Source organism: Prionailurus bengalensis, chromosome D3 (assembly GCF_016509475.1).
Source record: "Prionailurus bengalensis isolate Pbe53 chromosome D3, Fcat_Pben_1.1_paternal_pri, whole genome shotgun sequence".
In the NCBI taxonomy this organism is placed as follows: Eukaryota; Metazoa; Chordata; class Mammalia; order Carnivora; family Felidae; genus Prionailurus; species Prionailurus bengalensis.
Window position 1 is genome coordinate 57928499 of NC_057356.1, and position 24887 is coordinate 57953385.

Genomic DNA, 24887 nt, shown 5'->3' on the forward strand with positions numbered 1-24887 from the left:
ATGCTGATCAGTACTCAGTGGTTGATGTGCAGGGACCCCTCTGCAGATCCCTGGAGCTCACTTTCTGTGCAGCTCTGTCTTCTCCAGTACTCGGCCCTGCAAACGCTAGACACCTTGGCCTTCGTGGATGCCTAGCTCTGTGTTCTCAACTTGAGGAGATTGCTGGGCTTCGTTTGGGTTTCCCACGTTGCACATTGGAAACTCCAGAGGCAGTTGAGTTAAGATAATGGTATGCCTCATCTTATTTGGTTCCCCTCTTTCAGCGATCACTTTCCTGTGCTGCCTGCTAGCCAGTGTTTGAGAACTGCTTTTTGATATATTTGGTCAGACTTTTTGGTTGTTTTAGGCATTGGAATAAGTTGGTTCCTGTTACTCCTTTTTGCCTGGAAGGTGGAATGTAAGTGTATGGGATGTATTTTTGTCTCAAAACTAGAAATGATGTGTGTGTGTGTGTGTGTGTGCGTGTGTATGCATTTTTTTTTCCTCAAAACTAGGAAGATGTGTGCATTTTTCCTTGGAGAACATGACGGCTTGTGGTTTTTCTATATGTGTTCTCGTGATCTTTGGTGTCCAAAAGCTAGGCCCTTAATTCATTAACAGTTTCAAAATGGTAATGGTGCCAGTTCAAGTCTTCTGGGAAGTAGGTGCTATGATGAAAGTAGAAATGGCAGAGACTCAGTGGAGGAAAAGCTGACATAGAATAGAGAGTAAAGCGAACAGGGATACACAAGGAGAGCCTTGGGATTTTACTCTACATCTGGCATCAGTGAGAGAACAAAGAAAGAAGAAATATTGACTAGGAAAAACCTCAGACTTGGTAATGCTTTGCAGTGTGAAGCAGTGTCTGTCAGGCTAATGGGGAACCCCAGAGCACATGTTGTTCTTTAAGGATGCCCTCGCAGGCAGAAATGGTTCAGTTCTAGCATCTCTGCCATTCCCAGTCATTGGCATTGGCGTGAACACCACAGTGGATCTGAAGGTGTGGCAGGAGTTAGGTGAGGCACTTAGCCAACTGTACTGTTTGCAGCAGGTTCTCTCTCTCTTTGAGAAGCCACATTGTTTTACTCTTCACAGTAAAATCCACTACTCATCGGGAATTATTACGTGTATCGTGTTAAGGTCAGTTCATTTTTCCATACCGACAGTCTATTGGTCTGCACCCATGAGTGAGAAGACCATTCTTCTCCCCACTGCATTGCAGTGATGCCTTTGTAAACCACGCGGCTGTAGAGGTATGTCCTTCCTGTATTCTGTCATCTTCTTTGGTAATACCTATTCTGGACTTTGTGTTTATCATTCTTCTCTTTTCTTTTCTTTTCTTTTCTTTTCTTTTCTTTTCTTTTCTTTTCTTTTTAAAGTTTACTTATTTATTTTTGAGAGAGGGAGAGTGAGCAGGGGAGGGCAGAGAGACAGGGAGAGAATCCCAACCTGGTTCCCTTGAGGTGAAATCAAGAGTTGGACATTTAACTGACTGATTGACCCAGGTGCCCCATTATTCTTTTGTTTTTCTATGTCAGGAGTTGACAAACTTTTTCTGTAAAGGGCCAGATGGTAAATATTTAGCCTCTGTGAGCCATGTGGTCTCTGTCTCACTTACTCAACTCTGCCACTGTAATGTGAAGAGAGTCAATGTATAAATTAACATACATGGCTATGTTCTAATAAACCCTTATTTACAAAAATAGGCAGTGAACCAGATTTGGCTTGCAGCTGTAGTTTACCAACCCTTGTCCTATGTAGTCTAATACATAATTGTTTTTTAAACAACGTTCAGTGTTATATGTATTTGGAACTTTATATAAATGAGCTAATAGTATGTTGCATCATTTGCTTTTTTTGCTTAATATTAATGTTCATGAAATTTACTTATGTTATATAATTATGTCCTTTATTTTCACTGATATTTCAATCAGAGTTTAGTCAGTTATTTTAACTGAGCATGTTTAATATAAAGACCCGCTGAATTGGTGCTGGAAAATTGCAAAGGCAAACAGACCTCATCAAGATTTCATGTAGGCAGTAACTGCAAGAAACAGTTCCCATCTCTCGGGCTAGGAAAACAGCCAGAGCAAGTTGCAGTTATTAACACCTAGAAGCTTGACGGAGGGGCCCGTGAGAGCTGGAACCTGGACTTCGGATGAGGGGGAACCAGCCTCAGTGGTACTGCTGTTCCTGAGGAGACATGCTAAAGGCTGGTTCTGCCAGGGCTGGGAAAATTGTGAACCGCAGCCTGCTGTGCCTGCCAGGGTACACTCTGGGCCTGGGGCGGGGCAGAACATGGGTGGGAACAGGACGCCAATAGGGACGACAGTGTCTTTTCTTCTGACAACCTCTGGTCTCCCTCTCGTTCTTCCTGTTCGCAGATTTTAACAGAGAGCCATGTGGCAAAGAAGTAAGGTTTCTGAGTCTCAGCCTCAGCATCACAAAGCAGAGCCTGGAAGGGTGGGTTTGAATATGGAAGCCAATTAATAGTATAACAACCCGTGCCTATGGAATTCCATTGTATACATATGCTACAGTTTATTCTTTAGTTGACAACATTTGTGTTTTCAAGTGCCTTAAACACAATGCTGCTGAGGTTCTTGCCTACGTGCAGGGGTTTCTCTTGTTTATTCTACTCACAGCACCGCTACTCAGATGTCTTCTCGTGTGTTTTCAGCAACTTCTTCCATTGCCAAATGGAGTGACTTCTTTCACATTCTGTGTAGTTTTTTTGTTCCTTACCACTCTTATCCCCAAACTCTTCTTGAAACGTTTCTTTTTCTCCCACAATATTATATCCTTCTGATTCTCATCTTGTCCTTTCAAATACCAATTTTAATTTATTATCTTGGATTTGTAGATAATTTTTTAAAACTAATATTTTTTCTTAATTTTAAGGAAAATTTAGAACATAGAAAAGTATAAAGAAAATAATAAAAATCTAAACATCATCCATAATACAGTATGGCTGAAGTTTTTAAAAAAATTTTTTAATGTTTATTAATTTTTGAGAGAAAGAGAGTGCGTGAGCAAGCACGGGAGGGGCAGAGAGAGAGGGAGACACAGAATCTGAAGCAGGCTCCAGGCTCTGAGCTGTCAGCGCAGAGCCTGACATAAGGCTCACCCTCAGGGACTGCGAGATCACGACCTGAGCCGAAGTTGGACGCTTAATCAACTGAGCCACCCAGGCGCCCCCACAGTATGGCTGAAGTTTAAATCTTTTATATTTTTCTCTGACTTGAGAGCCAGACCCACATTTCCAACTTCTTGCCTAAACATTTCTGTATGACTCTCCTCCTGGCATCTTGAGTTGACCAAAACCAAATTCATTTCATTTTTTTTTTTTACCATCTCCTTGATCTAATTTCCTTTTTCTCCCCATCTATGACTATCAGTATTTCCCATCTGAGACTATCAGTATTTCCAGGATTCATTTTAGAGGTCTTGGATTACCCTTGGCTACCTGAAGAAATTGGACTAATCTACTTTGTGGTTGTCCAAATGCCAAAGTTTCCTTCCATTTACATGTTACCTCTAGTTTCCTTGTGGTTCCCTAAGTTTCATTGCTTTAAAGATGTTCACGTGCAAGTACTTGATGTTCAAGTACTGGGAGAACTTCTTATAGCACAAGAGAGGGAGGAGATAGTTCAGTGGTTGAGAGCACATACTCATTCTGCTACTTTAACTGTTGGTATCCTAGGCAAGACATGTACCCTCGCTGTTAATAGAAATAATACCTACCTAATAGCACTGTTGTGAAAGTGAGATGGATTAGTAAGTGTAAAATACTTACAGTGTTCGTGACATGCAGTAAGCACGAGGTATGTGTTAGCTACTTTTATTATTCTTTGGTCTAGTACCCAGTGCAATGAACTTTAGGATATACTGAGAGGTTAGAAACTGGTGCCTCTGCTGCCAGCCTTAGTGTGCTTTCAAGCAGCCTAGGGGCTGTGATGTAGGAAAGGTTCTCAGTAACTTCCAGTAGGTGTTTGTTTTGTGACATTCACCAAGGGAACATTGTTTCCTTAATATTCCCTAATATTTAAGCAGGGACATTTCTGCCTTTTGAGTTCTTCCTGTGTGCTTTTCTGTGTAAACATTATGATGTCCCCTGTTGGACAGACAGTTCCTTAGCCTGTTTTGAGTTCATAGTAGGTTTGAATGAAACAGGTAATGAGTGTACCGCCAAAGAAAAGATATATGAGAAATTTTTTACCTCCTGGGCTAATTTTAAGAGACTTCTCATAGAGTCTTAAAAATTGTTTTTAGCCAAAGTTTAACCAAAAGATTTTTCTGTTTTGTATTAGAATTTCTGCAAGGGAGGAATAAAGAGTGCATCATTGAAGGATTTATGTCTCGAAGACAAAAGACGCATTGCAAATTTAATTAAAGAACTGGCCAGGTGAGATAAAATCTTATATGAAATGTATTATTATATAAGACAATTTTTTGAAAATAGAAACCGAAAATATGGTTTGATGTCATTGTATCATTGATCTTATGAAAGCAAAGACTTAGAAAAAAAGGTATTCTGTGGCCCCAAAAAAAGAAAAGTAGGAAAAAAGTAAAAAAAGAAAAACCAGAACAAACCACTTTCCAACTTACATTTTCTTGTGTATTTAATTTCCCAAATTGTTTCGTGCACATATGTGCAGTGGTCCTCTATCACAAGGGAAAATGTAGGAGTTTAGCGCTGCTGTTGATATAGGTTGATATGTTGTAATCAGTGTCATAGCAACTACCTTTGGTTTTGGTTTAGCATTTGACCAGAAATGAACATTGACTTTACTGTAGTTCATCACAAGAATATCTGTGGTCATTCTGCTAACTCCTGATGCTTTCAGGATTCAAAGTAAGGGATTTTGAATTTCGAGAATGATAGTTTGTAACTATTCGGTTTTAATATTTCAGTTTATTAATGATATGTATGAAGCATATCTACTTGGAGTGACTTAGTCGTCAACACACACATCCAGTTTGGGGGTCTTAAAATACTTAATAAATGAAAATCTATATAGAGGAATGTATTAATACAAATTGTAAAAGTCAAATTTAAGGAAAGGCTGTACCTAAAAATTGATTAAAATAGTACTATTTTTGTCTTTGAATTGCATGTTTGGAAATAGATCTTTTCCGTCTTTACTTTTAATTAAAGATGACTGTATGAAGTGTTTCAAAATGTCAAGGCCATAAAATAATGTTTGTGGAAGCTTTTCTAAAAAGACTGAAGTTAAAAAATTACCTTGCTAGGAGTGCCTGGCTGGCTCGTTGGTTGAGCATCTGACTCTTGGTTTCGATTCAGGTCATGATTTTGTGTTTTGTGGGATCAAGTCCTGCATCGGGCTCTGTGCTGACAGTGCAGAGCCTGCTTGGGATTCTCTCTCCCTCTGTGCCCCTCCCCCACTTGGCTGTGTCTCTCTCTCTCTCTCTCTCTCTCTCTCTCTCTCTCCCCCCCCCTCTCTCTTTCTCTCAAAATAAATAAGTAAACTTAAAAAATAATTACCTTACCAAATCATGTAATTGCAGTTATAAAGGATAACATCAGTGATGTTTTGGGGGCTAGGATATAGGGTGTGAGAATTCAGAGTACATACCTTACTCTGAATTTGATGTCCCACCTGAGATAAGCGGTAATTTTTTTCACTAGAGTTCTTTGGCTGTTTTAGTCCCCCAAGTAGAGTTTTCATCAACTTCAAATAGTGTTCTTTGTGTTGGGAAACCATTAGTTACCCTCCATACTTGCAAATGACCTTTTCACAAAACTTTTTACCACTTAGATGGCTGTGGCTATCCTTACATACACTTGATGGCGTTGAAAACTATTACCATTAGTTTGATTCCATATATTAATGGTCCTGAGTTGCCATGGTTGTCCTAAGTGATCCATTTTAACATTTATTTATTTTTGAGAGACAGAGACAGAGTGCGAGTGGGAGAGGGGCAGGGAGAGAGAGACACACAGAATCGGAAGCAGGCTCCAGGCTCTGAGCTGTCAGCACAGAGCCTGACGCGGGGCTCGAACCCATGAACCATGAGATCATGACCTGAGCCGAAGTCAGAAGCTTAACTGACAGAGCCACTCAGGCGCGCCCTTAGTGATCCATTTTATTTCAGTTGCCAGGCTTGGAGAATACCTGAAATATTAGAGCATATTGTTTTGGTTTCAGCAACCTTCTGCTTTCCAGGAAAATGCTGGTTTCTTGGTAGAGGGTCAGTATGTTACTACAGGGTATTAGTATAAATTTGCTTATATTGCTAGAAAACTCCATTATTACTGTATTTACCATTAATGTACAGATACATGGGAATAACGTGTTCTAGGTTTCTTGAGTTTGCTACGTTTCCTCTATTGGATATTTCAGTCTACTTGTTTCTACTCATACTGCCCAAACCATTTTCACTTGCTTTTACAAGACTCATTTATATTGAAGTGGGGAAGTGCCATATTCCTTAAACACTGGCAACAAAACATTCCTACCTTTTGTATTCTTTTTTTTTTTTTTTTTTTTTCAACGTTTATTTATTTTTGGGATAGAGAGAGACAGAGCATGAACGGGGGAGGGGCAGAGAGAGGGAGACACAGAATGGGAAACAGGCTCCAGGCTCTGAGCCATCAGCCCAGAGCCTGATGCAGGGCTCGAACTCACGGACCGCGAGATCGTGACCTGGCTGAAGTCGGACGCTTAACCGACTGCGCCACCCAGGCGCCCCTGTATTCTTTTATCTTTGGATTTTTAGCTTGGTTTCAAATAACTGGTTTCCTGTTGTCATTAAATACAATCATTTGTCTTTCATCTTGAGAAATAAAATACTCCTCTGACCACATATTTCCTTTCAGCTACTACCTTCATTGTACACCACAACATAGCCTCCTTCCTAGAGTCTGTAGTATTATTTTCTTTCATTTATTTATTTATTTATTTATTTATTTTTAATGTTTATTTTTGAGAGAGAGAGAGTGAAAGACTGTGAGTGGGGGAGGGGCAGAGAGAACCAGAGACACAGAATTCAAAGCAGACATCAGGCTCTGAACTGTCAGCACTGAGCCCTGCGTGGGGCTTGAACTTGTGAACTGTGAGATCATGACCTGAGTAGAAGTTGGATACTTAACTGACTGAGCCGCCTAGGTGCCCCTAGTCTATAGTATAATTTTCTACCTGTTGCATTTCATTCCCTCCTCAAGCTTATTTATTTATTTTAAAATGTATAGAAGTGCAACTTATATTCAATAATATGTATGCATTTTTTGATACATATACGTTTTAAGTGTATATTTCAGTGAGTTTTAGCAAATGTAAGGTCATTTTTAAAAAAAAAATTTTTTTTCAACGTTTTTATTTATTTTTGGGACAGAGAGAGACAGAGCATGAACGGGGGAGGGGCAGAGAGAGAGGGAGACACAGAATCGGAAGCAGGCTCCAGGCTCTGAGCCATCAGCCCAGAGCCTGACGCGGGGCTCGAACTCACGGACCGCGAGATCATGACCTGGCTGAAGTCAGACGCTTAACCGACTGCGCCACCCAGGCGCCCCTGTAAGGTCATTTTTAAAAGTTACGTTGAGACCTTTTACAGTCTGTTTCTTCCTTCCAGGCAGCCATTAATGTGATTTCTGTCATCATTGCTTAGTTTTACTTGTTCTGACATGCCACATAAATGGCCAGACAGTATGTACCCTCTTCTCTCTGGCTTTTTTTTCCTTCTGAGAGATGATTTTGTGTGTATAGTAAAATGTACATAAAATTTATCAGCTTAACCATTTTTAAGTCTGTAGTGGTATTAAGTACATTCATATTGTTGTGCAGTCATCTCCACAATCCCATTTCCAGAACTTTTTCATCATTCAAACCCTGTATCCATTAAAAATAACTCCTCACCCTCCCTTCACCCCAACTGTTTGGTAATCACTGTTCCTTGTGTGTCTGTGAATTTGACTCTACGAGTGGAATCATAGAATATTTGTCCTTTTATATCTGGCTTATTTCAGAGGGTGATATTTTTGAGGTTTTTTTTTTTTTTTTTCAATTTGTTGTGTGCAGGAGTAGTACTTTTTTTTTTTTTTTTTTTTTTTTTTATTGAGTAGTCTTCATTGCTGGCCTGTACTTTAATTTGCTTAGCTATTCATCTGTTAATACACATTTGAGTTGTTTGAGTTTTTGCCTTTTATGAATGAAGCTTCTATGACATTCACGTACAAGTGTTTGTGTGGATATGATGTTTTAACTTTTCTTCTGTGAATAATTACATACAGAATTGCCCAGTTATATCTTAAGTGTACATTTAGCCTTATAAGAAATTGTCAGTTTTCTAATGTGGTTGTGTTATTTCAACACTTCCACTAGCAACTGATGAGAATTCCATCATTCAGCATATTTACTAACTGTTGGTATCGTCATTTCTTTCAATTTTAGCCATTCTAATGAGTATAGTGATCTCTCCTTGTGGAGTTAATTTGTGTTGTCCTAAGATTAATAGTATCATTGACTATTCTTCTTTCAGGTGTCTGTTAAAATCTTTTGCCTGTTTTTTTTGACCCACCCCATTCTCTTCTTGATACTGATATGTTCTTTATATACTGTGGATGCAAGTTGTCAAATATGTAGTTTTCTCCCCAACTTTGCTTTCTGGTTTTCTTAGTGTTTTCTTTTGTAAAGGAAGAGTTTTTATTTCATCAATTTTTTCTTTTGTTGTTCGTGTCTTTAGTGTTCTATCTAAAAGATCTTGCCCATCCCAAGATGATTTTTTTCCTTTGTTAGAAAAGACTACCCTTTCTGCAGGATTACCTCTGCCTCCTTGTCAAAAATCAGTTGACCATACATGCATGATCTGTTCTGGGCTTTTCATTCCATTCCATTGATCTTTGTGTTGCGCTTATGCCAATACCGAATTGACTTGATTACTGTAATTTTATAGTAAGTCTTGAAATCAGGTAAGTCCTACAGTTTTATTCTTTTTGAAAACTAGTTTGGCTTTTTGAAGTCCTTTGCATTTCACTGTAAATTTTAGAATTAGCTTTTCAATTTTTAAAAGAAAGTTGCCTCCTAAATTTTGTTTAGAGTGTATTGATTTGTAGATCAAATTGAGGAAAATTGACATCTTTACGTTATTGAGACTTGCGGTCTGTGATAGGTCATATTTCTCCATTAATTTGGATTTTCTTAATTTTTTTCTGTAGTGATTTGTAGTTTTCATGGTACAGGTTATAATATATGCACATATGTTGTCCTTAGGTATTTTATGTTTTTGATACTATTGGAGATGTTGTAATTAAAAATTTTTATTTTACATTTAATTTTTAATTTTATATAATTTCTTATATGATAACACAGAATCTTTTAAAGTTTATTCATTCTGAGAGAGAGAAAGAGAGAGAGCACACACACACAGGAGCAGGGACAGAGAGAGAGGAGAGAGAATCCTAAGCAGGCTCTGCTGTTAGCACAGAGCCCCACGTGGAGCCGGAACCGAGGAACCTTGAGATCATGACCTGAGCCAAAATCAAGAATTGGATGTGTAAAGATCAATTGAACCACCCAGGCACACTAGAATTAGTGTTTTAAATATTGACTTGGTCTCCTTCAAAAATTTTTTAAATGTTTATTTTGAAAAAGAGAGCAAGTGAGCAAGTGCACACACGCAAGCAAGGTAGGGGCGAAGAGAGAGAGGCTCTGTGCTGTTCAGTGCAGAGCCAGACGCAGGGGGCTCCATCTCACAAACTGTGATCGTAACCTGAGACGAAATCCAGAGTTAGATGCCTAACTGACTGAGCCACCCAGGTGCCCCCTCCTTCAGACTTTTTAATTTATTTTTTAGATAGTTTTTTTTTGGCATAAGACTTTGGATTTTCTATATTCAGGATCATGTCATCTACAAATAAAAACAATTTTATTTTTTCCTTTCTGTTTGTAGATACTTTTTTTCTTTTTCTTGCCCTTTTGCATTGGCTAGAACCTGTGCTACAATGTTGAATGAAAATGGATGTCTTTGTCTTCTTGTTCCTGATCTTAAGTCTTTCATCATTAATTTTAATGTAAGCTGTAGGATTTAAAAAAAAATTTTTTTAAGTATTTATTTATTTTTTCTGATAGACAAAGTGCGAGTGAGGGAGGGGCAGAGAGAGAGAGGGAGACACAGAATCTGAAGCAGGTTCCAGGCTCTGAGCTGTCAGCACAGAGCCCTACCTGGGGCTTGAAACCCATGAACCTCAAGAGCATGAACTGAGCCAAAGTTGGACACTCAACTGACTGAGTCACCCAGGCGCCCCCAAGCTGTAGGATTTTTGTAGATGTTCTTTATCAGGCCCAAGAAATTTATTTTTGTTCCTAGTTTGCTGAGACTTGTTTTTTTAATCATAAATAGGAGTAGAACTTTGTCAAATGATTTTTCTTTATTAGCTAATAGTATGATATTTTTTTTCTTTAACTGTTAATGTAGTAAATTACATTGATTGGTTTTTGAATGTTTAATTTACTTTAATTAACAGATGTATGATTTGCATATAATTTCTCCTTATGTGGGTGTTTTGTTTTTTTTTTACTTCCTTGGTTGTGTCCTCTAAAGCACAAAAGATATTACTACCGATGAAGTCTAAATTCTCTATTTTTTTTCTTGTCAGTTGTGCTTTCAGTGTCATATCTAAGGATTATTGCTGTATCAAAGATCATGAAGATTTAACCCTATGTTTTCTTCTATGCATTTTATGGTTTTAGCTCTTATATTTGGGCCTTTGGTCCATTTTTATTTAATTTTTGTATATGGTAAGGGGTAGTGTTTCGACTTTTTTTTTTCTTTTTTTGCATATGGAAATCCATTTGTCCCAGCATTATTTGTTGGAGAGACTGTTCTTTTCCCATTTGATGGTCTTGGCACAACTGTCAAAATTTGACTGACCAAAAGTATACCAGTTTATTTCTGGACTCTGAGTACTTTTTCACTGCTCTATATGTCTATTCTAATGCTAATACCACACTGTTTCAATTAGTGTATCTTTGTAGTAAGCATGAAATACAAGACCTCCAACTTTGTTCTTCCTTTTGAAGATGACTTGAGCTGTCCTGAGTCCTTTACAATTCCATATGAATTACAAGATCAGCATTTCCACTTCTGGAAAAAAAAAAAGGCACTTGAGATTTTGATAGGATTATATTAAATCTGTAGATCACTTTGGGGAATATTGCCATGTTAACAATATTAAGTGTTCCAGTCCACAAACATGAAATGACTTTCAATATTTAAGTCTTTAATTTCTTTTAGCAATGCTTTGTAGTTTTCACTGTACAAGCCTTTCACTTTTTTGTTTAAATTTATTTTTAAGAATTTTGTTTTAGGTGTTCTTATAAATAGAATTGTTCTCTTAATACTCCTTTCAGATTGTTTGTTGCTGTGTATAGAAATACAAGAGGTTTACATGTTAATCTTGTACCCTGTTTATTAGCTCTAATAGGTTTTTTTGTGGGTTCTCTGTGGATTTTCTGTATATAGAATCAATCATGTCATCCACAAACAGAGATGGTTCTACTTCTTTTCCAGTTTGGGTGCCTCTTATTTCTTTTTCCTCTGGCTTGAAGTTCCAGCATATTGTTGAATAGAGCGGTAGAAGCAGGCATTCTTGTCTTGTTCCTGAACTTAGTGGGAAAGCTTTCAGTTTTTCATCATTGGGATAACATGTTAGCTGTAAGTTTTTCCTAGATTGCCTTTATCATGTTAAGGAAATTTCCTTCCGTTCCTAGTTTGAGTTTTGGGGGAATTTTTTCAAATGCTTTTTCTGTGTCAGTTGATATGAACACATGTTTTTGTAGGTTTGTTTGTCAAATATGTGTTGATTGATTTTCTTTTCTTTTTAAAGTTTATTTATTTATTTTGAGAGAGACAGAGACAGCATGAGTGGGGGAGGGACCGAGAGAGAGGGAGACAGAGAATCCCAAGCAGGTTCCACACTGTCAGTGCAGTGACTAATGCAGGGCTTGAACCCATGAAACCACAAGATCATGACCTCAGCCAAAACCAAGAGTTGGCCACTTAACTGACTGAGCCACCCAGTTGGTAGATTTGTGTTAAACCTGATTGATAGTCTTAGGTTAAAACATCCTCGCATTTTTGGGATAAACAGTTAGTTGGTCATGTTTATAAACTTTTTAATACATTTTTGGATTTGGTTTGCTGACTTTTTTTTTTTGAGCATTTTTGAGTCTCTATTCATAGGGGATCTTGGTCTGTAGTTTTATTTTCTCATAGTTTCCTTGTCTAGCTTAGGTTATCAGGTACTACTTACCTCATTCTCTGAGACCAGTGGTTCTTTGGATGAATTTGAGAAGGATTGGTATTAATTCTTCTTTAAATATTGACTAGGAAGGGCACCTGGGTGGCTCATTTGACTTTGGCCAAGGTCATGATTTCACGGTTCATGAATTCAAGCCCCATGTTGGGCTCTTTGCTGACAACTTGGAGCCTGAAGCCTGCTTCTGGTTCTGTGTCTCCCTCTCTCTCTGCCCCTCCCTGACTCCTTCTCTCTCTCTATCTCTCTCAAAAATAAAGTAAAACAGTAAAAGAATTAAAAATAAATAAATATTGGGTAGGAAAAAAATAAATATTTGGTAGAGTTCATCCTCGAAGCTATCTGGTTCTTAGCTTGTCTTTGTAGAGTAGTTTTTGATTACTGTTTATATCTCCTTACTTGTTAAAGGTTTATTTAGATCCTACATTTATTCTTGAGTAAGTGCTGGTAATTTTTGTGTTTTTAGAAATGTTAATTTTATATAGGTTATCCAATGCCTAGGACATAAAATTGTTTGTACTGTTCTCTTACAATCCTTTTTATTTCTGTATAGTTAGAAGTAATGTCCCTACTTTCATTTCTAATTTTATTTACATCATCTTTCATTTATCAGTCTAAGCTAAAAATTTTTAAATTTTGTTGATCTTTTCAAAGAACCAACTTTTGGTTTTATAGACACTCTATTATATTTCTATTCTCTATTATATTTATCTTTGCTCTTTATTATTTTCTGCCTTCTGCTAGGTTTTAGTTTTAGTTTCTAGTCCTTAAGGTGTAAAGTTGTTACTGACTTGAAATCTCTCTCGTTTTTTAATGTAGGCATTTGTGCTATAATTTATAGCACAAATTTGTATGAGCACTGCTTTTGATGGACCCCATAGATTTTGATATGTTGTGTTTTCATTTTCATTCAAGTACTTTCTAATTTTCCTTATGATTTTTCCTTTTATCCATTTAAAAGAGTGTGTTGTTTGATTTCCATGTATTTATGAATTTTCCACTTTTCTTTCCCTTATTGACTTTGGGCTTTATTCCATTGCGGTGGAAAAGGTACTTTGCATGCTTTGAGTATTTTTAAATATTTTGAGAGTTGTTTTGTGAGCTAATGTATGATTTATTCTGGAGAATGTTCCATGTGTACTCGAGAAGAATGTTGATTCAACTGTTGTTTGGTGGAATGTTCTTTATATGTCTTTTAAGTCTAGTTGACTTATAGTGTTGTTCAAGTTCCTCTTTTTATTATTGATCATCTTGCATCTAGATGTTCTATTTGTTATTGATAGTGGGTTATTGAAGTCTCCAACTATTAGTGAACTATATTCCTCATCAGTTGTGTCAGTACTTTCTTCATATATTTGGTAACTCTAGTGTGTTCATTTTTATAATTTTAATATACTCTTGAGGACTTGACCCTTTTATGAGTATATGACATCTATCTCTTTGTCTTGTAACATTTTTTGTTTTGAACTCTTATTTTGTTTGATATTAGTATAGCCAACTCAGCTCTCTTTCTATTTGAAAGATACTTGCATGGAATATCTTTTTCCATATTTTAGCTTTCAATCTTTTATGTCTTTTAATTTAAAATGAGTCTCTTAGAGGCAACTTATAGTTACATTGTGTGTGTGTGTGTGCGTGTGTGTGTGTGTGTGTGTGTGTGTGTAAGTTTATTTATTTATTTTGAGAGAGACAGAGTGAAAGCAGGGTAGGGGCAGAGAGAGGGAGAGAGAGAATCCCAAGCAGGCTATGCACTGTCAGCATGCGGTCCAGTGTGGGGCTTGAGCTCACAAACCATGAGATCATGACCTGAGCTGAAATCAAGACTTGGTCACTTAACCAACTGAGCCCTCCAGGTGCCCCTGTTGGATTTTAAAAATCCATTTTCTAGGGGTGCCTGGGTGGCTCAGTCAGTTGAGCATCCAGCTTCAGCTCAGGTCATGATTTCATGGTTCATGTGTTCAAACCCAACGTCAGGCTTTGCACTGACGGTGTGGAACCTGTTTCGGATTCTGTTCCCCTCTCTCTCTGTCCCTCTCCTGCTCACACTCATTCTGTCTCAAAAATAAATATTAAAAATAATTGTTTTTAAATCCGTCTTCCCAATTGCTTTCATTGGTGAGCATAATCCATGTACATTTGAAGTAATTTCTTATAATGAAGTACCATTTTGCCATTATGTACATATATGTTTTCTATGTAATACGTATGTGAAAAATGCTTCCTGTTTTTGGTTTCCTTGTTACTCCATTGGTGCTTTTTTTGTTTTGTTTGATCTTGTGTGTGTTTGTGTGTGTGTGTGTGTGTGTGTGTGCGCGCGCGCGCACCATTTTGACTGGGTCTTTTGTTTCTTTTTTTTGTAAAATGTTTAATTATTTTCTTAATGGTTACCTTGGGGATTACAGTTAACACCCTAAATTTGTAACAATTTAATTTGAATTCATCTAACTTAGCTTAAGTGATACATAAAAATTCCATCTCTATACAACTGTGTTACCCAATATTTAAGTTGTTACTTTTAGCAATTACATCTTTATGCATTGTATGCTTCTTTTGGGCTAAATTGTGACACCCCCCCCCCCACCCAAATTCATATTGAAATGAATATTGAAATGAGAACCCGCAGTTCTCAGAGCGTGACTGTATTTGAAGGTGGGGCCTTTAAAAGTGGTTGTTAAGGTAAAATGAGGTCACACTGTGATTGGGAACTTATGCATTTCACTACTTAGTTTTGTCAATTTTTTCCTTATATATTTGATGCTGTGGTTATTAGTTGTACTGTTATAGTTTGCATTTTCCTGTTTAAATGAACCTGTGGTCATTCTGGGGATTTGTAATATGCATTCTTGACTAATCACAATCTAATATTAATTGGTATTTTTAGCTATTCTAAACAGTTCAAGAACTTTAGAACTTAAGAACTTTAATATCATTTTCCTCTCTTGATTATGTGCCATTTGTAATGTGTCATAATTTTGTACATGTTTATATATGTTTTTATATATTTAATTTATATACATTTTAATTCAATGTAATATGATCATTATTCTTTTGTATTATTTTGAAATAATTTTAGGCCTACAGAAAACTTGCCTAAATAGTACAGTATTGGAGGAATGAGAAATGGGTGGTGACTGCTAATGAATGCAAGGTTTCTTATGGCAAAGTTGAAAATGTTTTAAAATTAGATTATGGTGATAGTTGTAGAAACTCTGTGAATATATGAAAAGCCATTGAAGTGGGTTACCTTGTTATATGTAACTTATATTCAGTAAAGCTCTTCAAAAAAATCTATGATGGGTTCTAATACATTTCATCTAGATAGCTTTAAAGTTAACCTGGGTGGCTGAGTCAGTTGAGCATCTGACTCTTGATTTTCACTTAGGTCTTGATCCTGAAGTCGTGGGATTGAGCCCCACATCAGGCTCCATGCTCAGTGTGGAGCCTGCTTAAGATTATCTCTCTCTCTTACTCTGCCTCTCTCCCCTGCTTGCACTTGCTCTCTCTCTGGAAAAAAATAAATAAATTATAAAAAAATAAATTTAATATCTTGAATAACTATATTGCTATGATCACAAATTAACATTGGTACAATAGTATTAATTAACTGTAGTTTATTCAGATTTCTTAAGCTTGCCTACTAATTTTTTCTTCCTGTTCCAGCATCACATTTTATATTCAGTTTTCATGTTTCCTTATTCTCCTCCCATTTGTGGCAATACTTTAGTTTTTCTTTGCTTCCCATGACCTCAGATATTTTGTAGGATTTCAGGGTTTTTTTTTTTCATGTTTTCTCATAATAGATTGCATTATGATTTATTATGGTGTGGGTATATGATGTTGATGTGTTGGTGCTGGTGCTTTTAACTATGGTAATGTTGTTGATGTAGAGTGTACTAGGTTTCTCTGAAAAGTTGCATTGTTTTCTGTAATTAATGAATAAATTGGAGGAGGTCCATGGGGACTATTGAAATCCACTGTTTTTTGGGTTTTTTTGTTTTTTGTTTTTTCCTGAAACTTTTAACCACTATTATAAGCACCCATCAAAGGGACTTCACTGCAACAATCATTGCTGTGATGTTCTAATGATTACTTCATGTTTAACCTATTTGTTTTTCATTTATTACTTGGAATAATTCTTCTTTAAGGATGAGCTGTCACTTCTCCTATATTTATTTATTTACTTACTTCAGTATTTATTTTGTTGTTTATTTTTATCAGTATCAGATTCATGGACATTTATTTTATTCTAGTCCAGGACTCACAGAAACAAAAATAGAATAGCAAGGTGATGCATTTTCTAAAAGAAACAAAGAGTTTTTTGGAGGTAATTGTGGATTCACCTGTAGTAGTAAGAAATAATACAGACTGAAAGCCCATGTCCCCTCTCCAGTTTTCACCAATGGTAGTATTTTGATTAACCATAGCACAATATTACAACCAAGAAATTGACATTGACAGGATCCATCAATCTTGTATAGGTTTCACATGTGCTCACTTGTGTGTGTAGTTAGTTTTATGTAATTTTATCACATGTAGGTTTGTGTACCATCACCAGAATAAGGATACAAAATGGTTTGTTTACAAAAACCACTCATGTTGTCTTTTTATAGACATAGCTAATTTGTCTTCCCACCACCCTTCCCTAATCCTTAGCAACCACTAATTTACTCTCCATCTCTATAATGTTGTCATTTCAAGAATGCTGTCATTTCAAGAATGTGTTCAAATTCTATATAAAACTCTATATAAAATCCCTATAAAATTCTATATAAAATCCCTATAAAAATGGGATCATACAGTATGCTACCTTTTGAGATTAGCTTCCCCCCCCCACCCCCCGCACTTAAGCGTAATTCCTTTTAGATCCATCCACATTCTTGCATGTATCAATAGTTTGTTCCTTTTATTGCTAAATATATTCCATGGGGGATGTACCACAGTTTAACCATTTGCCTGTTGAAGGATATTTGGTTTCTTTCCAGTTTCTGGGTTTTTTTGTTTTTGTTGTTTTTTGAAGATTTTAATTTTTTGTAAATAATCTCTACACCCCACCTGGGACTCAAATTTACAACCCTGAGATCAGGAGTCTCATGGTCCACCCACTGAGCCAGCCAGGAGCCCCTTCTTTCTAGTTTTTGACTGTTACAAATGAAGTTGCTATGAATTAGATTTTTGTGTGAGTATAACATTTTCATTTCTTTGGGATTTTGTGTAATAAATGCATATTTAGTTTTGTAAGAAACTGTCTTCAAAAGTGGTTTACCATCGTACTTTCCCACCAGCAATGCAAGGGACATCTAAGTCGTCAGCATTCTTGCCAGCATTTGTTATAATTATTTTTATTTTAGTCATTCTTAGAGGTATTTAATGTTATCTCATTGTGGTTTTAATTTGTATTCCTCTAATGACCATTGATGACCACTTATGTTGGACATTGCAGTGCTATGTATATAGGAGTGATAAGAGCAGACATCCTTCCTGATTTTAGGTGGAAGGCGTTCAGTCTGTCATTAAGTATAATGTTAAGTGTAGAATTTTTGTAGGTATTCTTTATAAATTTGAGGAAATTCCCCTCTATTCCTCATTTTATAAGAATTTTTGTTATGATTGCATGCTAGATTTTTGTCAAACATTTAATTTCCTATGAATTTTCTTGAAGAGTTAGCTGTTGATAGGGTGGATCTTATTAATTGATATTTGAATGTGAACCTGTTTTGCATACCTGTAATAAATCTTACTTGTTATCCTTGTTTTTATCCAGTTCTAGTTTGTTTTTCTATTATTTTGTTTGGAATTTTTACATCAAGGTTCATGAGACGCATTGGGCTGTAGCTTTCTTTCCTTTCTTTTTTTCTCTTTCTTTCTTTCTTTCTTTCTTTCTTTTTTTTTTACTGGCATAGTCTGGCTTTAGTATCATGGTAACACTATCCTTATAAAATGAGTTAAGTATTCTCTCCCTTTCTGTTTTCCAGAAGAAACTATAAAATTGGTGTTAATTATTCTTTAAATATTTGATTGAATTCTCCATTGAAACTTTCCAGGCTTGGAGGTGTAGTTTTAAAGAGTTTTTTAATTACAAATTTAATTTCTTTAATGGTTACAAGATTATTTAGGTTGTCTGTTTCATCTTAGTTGAGTTTTAGGGGCTTGTAGTTTTCCAGAATTGTTCCGTTTCTTTGGAGTTGCCAAATTTATGAACATAAAGTTGTTTGTAGTATTCTATTCTATTATCCTTTTAATGACTGCATAGTGCTTCACTTGTGATAGTGCTGATTTGTACCTTCTCTTTTAGTCGGTCAGGCCAGCTTTATCAGTTTTATTGATATTTGTCTAGATAATCAGCATTATGTTCCATTGAGTTTATCTATTTTTCGTGTTTTCAATTTTATTGATTTTTGCTCTTATTTCCTTCTCTCTTGTTGCTTTGGATCTATTTTGTTCTTTTTCTAGGTTCTTAAACTATAAACATAGGAATATAGAGACCATTCCTCTTTTACTGTCAGCATGTAGTTCTATAATCTTCCCTCTCATTACAGAATATGCATTCTACATAGATTTTGTTTTCATTTGCATTCAGTATGTATATATTTTAAAAATTACCTTTGAGACTTCCTTTTTGACCCATGGCTTTATTTAGAACAGGATTTTATAATTTCCAAGTGTTCCAAGTGGAGATTTTCCTCTTATCTTTCTATTATTGATTTCTAGTTTGGTCCTATTCTGGCCAGAATTTTAAATTAGAAAAAAAAATTATTTCATGACCCAAGGTATGGTTGATATTCATAAATGTTTGTGAGTGCTTGAGAAAATGTTATTATAACTTTCCTAGCTGACATTGGGCAATCTGATTTCATATTTAATATGTTTAATTTTTTGTTGTTGTTTAATTACCTCCATGTAACTAATCCTCCCCCTCTGCTGCTACTCATTCTGCACAGAAGCCTTCTTTATCCTGCTTGAGCTCTTACTCCCCATTCTAGTTCACCAGTCCCCCTCTCATGGATGCCTTCTTCTCCCTGCTTATATTTTAGCACACCAGTCTGGGCCAAACTCTGCCTTAATGCCCTCCTCACTCCATTCTGGTTCTGAGTCTTCATGTTGGGCTGTCCCCACTATTTGGATATCCTGTTTCATCTTCTTAGGCCTTGACACCCACACCAGGCTCCTCCTTTGCAGTTATGTTCTTCTAACGCTTCTCTGGCTCTGACCTCCATGTTGGTCTTCTCCCTTGTGTAGATACCCTCCTCACCCACCCTCAGGCTCTGACATTCTACCAGCTTGCCCCTTCTTGAGGATAACCCTTCTCGTTCTGCCTGAGCTCCGATACTATAAGTGTATGTCTTCCTCATCTTCCTTGGACCCTGATAATCTACTAAAAGTTCACCGTTTTTGTGTGTTCTCTTCACTCTTTGTGGGCTATTCTATACTAACACCTACTCTCAAGCCCTGCATAGACCCTTCCTCACCACACTTGGGCTCTGAATCTCCATGGGGGTCCTTCCTACCATCTTACAAGGATACCCACTTCAAATGCTTATACCCATGCCTGGCAGCTCTTCCACATAGATGCTCTTCTCATTTCACTGAGGCTATAACACCCATGCTGGACTACCTGTCATGTGTTGACGCCCTTCTCAATCTGCTTGGCCACTGACATCCTACTGGGCAGACCTTGTGCACAGTGTGTTCTCCTTGTGCACAGTGTATCCTTGTGTCCTCCGGATCTCACTCTGATTCTGACTCTGCCCCACGTCAATTAATTGTTCAGGAAGAAGAAGGAAAGTGGAAAATGAAGAAGAAAAAGGGAAAATTAAAGCTCAACTTTCATTTGAGAAGAGAAAAAGTTTTCTCTTTGAGTAAAGGATAGTTAGATATATTTCCTTGTTCATAAATAAACACACTGTTTTAAATTTGTTGTATACTTTGCTTTCCAAATCATGTCATATAAGGTATGACATCTGTTTCTTTTCTGTCCTATGTACCTTCTCTGGTACATGGCTTTTTTAACTAAGAGACTTTTGAATAAATAGAAAATGATTTAAAGAGTATTAATAGGGGATTATTAGGAGGCTGAAGTTTTAAAAGTTGTTTTCATTCAAGGTTTTCCAGTAAAAATTAGGTATAAAGAATGAAGATTGCTTCAGTTGTGATAAAGGTCAAACCAAATGCAGAAAGTGTCATAAGATTTGGAAAACCTTATGTAGTCCTATGATCTATTTAAGTATAGCATATTTAAAGAATTTCAGATATTACGCAGATCTATTAACGTTAACTTAGGGGAGAAGTCACTGAGAGTGTTTTAGCACCTCAAACTGATCATTAACAGCATATTTTCAAAATCACGTTCACTAGCTCTCAGCACAATATACAAAACAAATAGCATGTTTTTCAATTACAAGGTGACATACAATATAAAGGTAAAACGATACTGTAGCTTCTTTAAAATGGTGCCTTTGAGGTGAAAAGCACCCTTTAAAAAGCATAGGCTTTTTTTTTTTTTTTTTTTTTTTTTTTTAATAAACACATGGCCTCAACTTTAAAAATGTTAGTGGAAAATCCTATGTGTTTAAATTCCAAGACTGGCTTATCTATATCTTGGAGGGATCCATTAAAAATCTAGCTGTGAGGTCCTTTATAGTCAATATCTTTGTTGGTGCTATGGGTGAAAGAATCAAAAAGATGCCTATTAGATTTATTGATATTTTTAAACAAGAATAAATGTTAATAGAAGATATAAATAAAATTCAGAGTTGGCATAATAGGTTGGAAAATGGATTCATTCAAACAGGATAAAAGACAGTAGTGACAAGTACAGGTTATTATATGTCTAAGGATAAAAATAAATTAGAAATTCATTTTAGAGACAGACTCACTGGTTAGGCCCAGTACATAAAGAAAAATACATGGTTCATAGTTAAATTTAACCTGAACATGAGCAAGCAATATTGTGCTATTTGGCAAGGAAAGAAGTAGATTAAAAAAGAGAAAAAAATGGTGTAAGTTTTTAATAATCTTTAGATGTGTCCTTAATAATCTGTATATGCACAGGGAACTTTTTCACTTGTGTTAAGTACACTGATAAAAGAATAGAATAAAAATACAAATCCAAATTTACAAGCTATCGGAAAATAGATACCACAGAGATAAATTAGGAGTGTTATGAATTATTTAGTTTGTGGAGGAGAGTGTAAGACATGACTTGATATATGGGTTTCAAGTAAATGAAGGGGTTTCCCTGAGGTGTCCGGCATTGATTTACATTTGCAGAAGGATAAGTGGAATATTGATTGATCTTTCTAGGAGGTATTAGGATAAGAGAGAATTTTTTTGGTTCAAGATTGCTGAATTAAGTGACCTCAGAAAGTCTTTTACAGTAGAATTAATGAATTGTTTGCATAGATGGGAAAAGGAGTGTCATTTTATGGGGACTTGAAAAATGAATGGCTTTGCAAAATATTGTAGTTTCTGCTGAAAGATGGTGACAGTTCTTTATATATGGATATGCATTTTTTTATTGAAACTTTTTAAGATGGGGAGGGGTACCATAGACTAATGCAGAAACTACACTGTCCCATAGTCTTTAAAGGAAAAAAAAGTTTAAAAATAATCTTGGCTACAATTGCAGTTTTTGATGTATATGAGCCATGTTCTAAGAAGCCTAAAAAACCCCCCTCTATTTCATGTCCTATGCCTACAGTGTCGAATAATGCATGGTTCCCCAGTGCATACTTGTGCACTAACTCATTTGAGGACAGGGTTCTTTTTTAAGCTCAGATACTTTGATTTTTCCCAGAGGACAGTTTGCTATTTCTACTTGCCATTTCTTAGAAGAAAAATAGAAAGTGTAGCGCCATTAGTTTCCCATTGTAAAATGAGTAGATCATTATTATTTTATATTTATTCTGGTCTTTTATTTTTTGAAACTAATCATAATTTTTTGGTCGTAATTAAATGTACATTGCAGTATAATAAGAAAATTAGACTTTAATTTTTCAGGGGCTTTTATGTTTTCCTGTTTGAAGCCTCTGTGAATTTTTTTTTTTCTGCATAAATAGTATTTATGTTGGATGGTATAATGTTTCCAGACGAGATAAGGAACTTTTCACTTTAGGTAGAAAGGCAGTCTTTGAACTTCAATGTATCGTGACCCTGCAGAACAGTTGGTATGCCAAAATTCATTTTCACATTGTCTATTCTGAACTCTACAATTCAAAGAATGTTTTTTCAAGTGACTAGCATACACTCGACAGTCTTTTTAATGGTTCTTCTGGCCAGATACTGCTTCCTAAAAGAGGTTAATTTTTCTATAGCATTCTTTCCCCTTATGCATGGCATAATGTTATATGCATCAGTTTATCTTTTAACATTAATAAATATTACAGTAGTTCTGTGGGTTATCATTTAATACTGTGGTCATTTATGTTGTTAAAGTTTTTCCATCTTTGAAAATTGGGAGGGCATGTTAGTAAAATAAGAGCATTAAAAAATAAACTGAGGCATACTACATTTTTAAGACTCAGTTTTAGCAAAAATCAATTCAAATCAGGCAGCCTAGAACCAGAAGTATTAGGAACCCTCCACCAATAGGAGCTAGGGGAGAGACTTTTACAGAGAACAAGTGGAAGCAGTCAGGGAAAGTATTTGCCAGGCGTTAAGATAAGCCATTGCCTTATTTGGGAATGGCTAGGTGGCTGTTCCAGATGGATTGTTCTTAGGTTTTGATTTCTTAACCTTGAGGCATTATAGGTGTAAGTTTTGGTTTGCTTACTTAGGCCTGTAAGGCATTAAAGCCACCTCAGTCTAATTGCCTCCTGTTGAATTATTTTAATAAAAGCAAATGAAATAAATATGTAAGTACATATAAATGATTATGTAGGTAGGTCTAAGTGACTGTAGAGGATGTTGCTCCTAACCTTATATTATAAAAGGAAAAAAAGAAGAGGCAAGGAAAGAAAGCAAGAAAGGTGAAACCAATGTGAAACAAACTCAGGACATTTCTTGAAACAATCAAAGAGCTCAATTTGCAAAGCAACCATAACCTGAAATCTCAAGAGAGACATGTGCGTACAGGGAAAGATGAAGTGTGAGCACTAGCTTATCTGGGACAGGCACAGCTGGCAGTGGGTAAGGACATTTCAGCTGCAATAGGTAACAAATTGATGGAGAGCAAATGTGGGCAGGAGAGAGTAGGGAGCCCTCTGGAGCATCAAATATAGATGGAGCTTGAACTGTCTTGCAGACGTTTTCTCCATAAGCCCTACTTGATGAGAGCCCTGATAAAGCATTTCTCTTGGTGTAGGCCTGGGAGAGGGGAACAACGGTTGCTATGGAAAGGACACAAATGTGTCCTAGGTCCTGCTTTTGTATCTCTCCTATGTAGCAAAACCCATAAGGTCAGAAAGGGGGAGTACCATAAACTGTAGTCCTTAGGGCACTGGTAGAAACCACTGAACTGGGGGTGGGGGAAAATAACCTCAGGGGATTACAGGGTTACATCTCAGAATTGCAGTTTCAAAACTACAATATAGAGGAGAGAGAGGAACACTTTTAAACCGGCTAACATTCCGATTAGCACAGCTCTAATTAGAATAATGGAGAACTCCACCCCAACCCAGATCCCCACCAACAGGCTAACCAGTGTCTAGTAAAAGTAACAGTTGAATAGTGATGAGAAAGAAACTCACAAAACACAAACCCCCTAGGATGGAAGACACAGAGCCAAGGGTACAGCAGACACTGAGAAAAACATCTGGTCCACGTGAAAAGAAGTTATACCTAGGGGAATTTGAAGCCTCTGCTGCTTGGAGGGTAGCCACTGCAACAGTAAACATCAAAACTGCCTAACTTCTGATTAAATAAACAATTCCTGCACTGAAAACCTAACCAAAGGGAAGGTCTGCCCATTTTCAAGTATAGAAATTATTTGCCTCAGTCTTTACTGACCTCTCCAAGATATCCAGATGTCAATAAAATTATGAGCATTTGAAAAGACCAGGGAAAATGTGAAAAGAGGCAAAGCAACAGAAGCAGATGCAGTTGGAATGATCTGATGAGGAATTTAAAATAACTGATTAATATGTTAAAATCTGTATTATCTATGGCTGCCTAACATTATCACAAAATATTAGCCATTTAAAATACTAGAGATCTTTTTTCTTTCTTTCTTTCTTTCTTTTTTTTTTTTTTTAAATAGAGGCCCTATTGTTTGAGAGGATTGGCTAGGCCCAGTCTTAATCTTTTCACAGTGCCTTTTGTATGACTCTGTTGCATCAATTTTGATCTTTCTAAGGTCTTAACAAGTTACACCCCTGACTTTATCTCTACAGCTTGTTTTTCCAGGTAGTGTCTTGGATTTGAAATTTATTTTGAATACGTGTCTTACTTTTATCATGTTTGCTATTTGGAAAGGTTGAGAAATCCTGATTCATTTTGGTTTAATATTGTCTTGCCTTGAATTTATCTTTTCTCCTCCCAATTCACCACAAGCACCAGGAAGAAACTAGGCAGCACCTTCAACACTTGGAAATCTCCTTGGATATTTTTGTGGCCCACTTCATTAGGCCCATTTCCTACTTTCCACATTACTAAAAATGTCGGTACACTACCATATGCAATGCTTCCCCTTTCTTCAATT

At 36.4% G+C, this 24887-nt stretch overlaps 1 protein-coding gene across 4 annotated transcripts in view; it reads left to right on the top strand.

The window, feature by feature from the left end:
* KIAA1328 (KIAA1328 ortholog) overlaps window positions 1-24887 on the top strand; it is a 347018-nt gene that overhangs the window by 12660 nt on the left and 309471 nt on the right. For 2 of the 4 annotated variants that reach the window (XM_043558639.1, XM_043558640.1), the window contains exon 4: window positions 4290-4384. The exons of the other annotated variants lie outside the window; for them this stretch is intronic. In XM_043558639.1, coding sequence (XP_043414574.1) covers window positions 4290-4384 — 95 coding nt within the window. The remainder of the gene's footprint in view (window positions 1-4289; window positions 4385-24887) is intronic. 4 annotated transcript variants of the gene reach the window in all.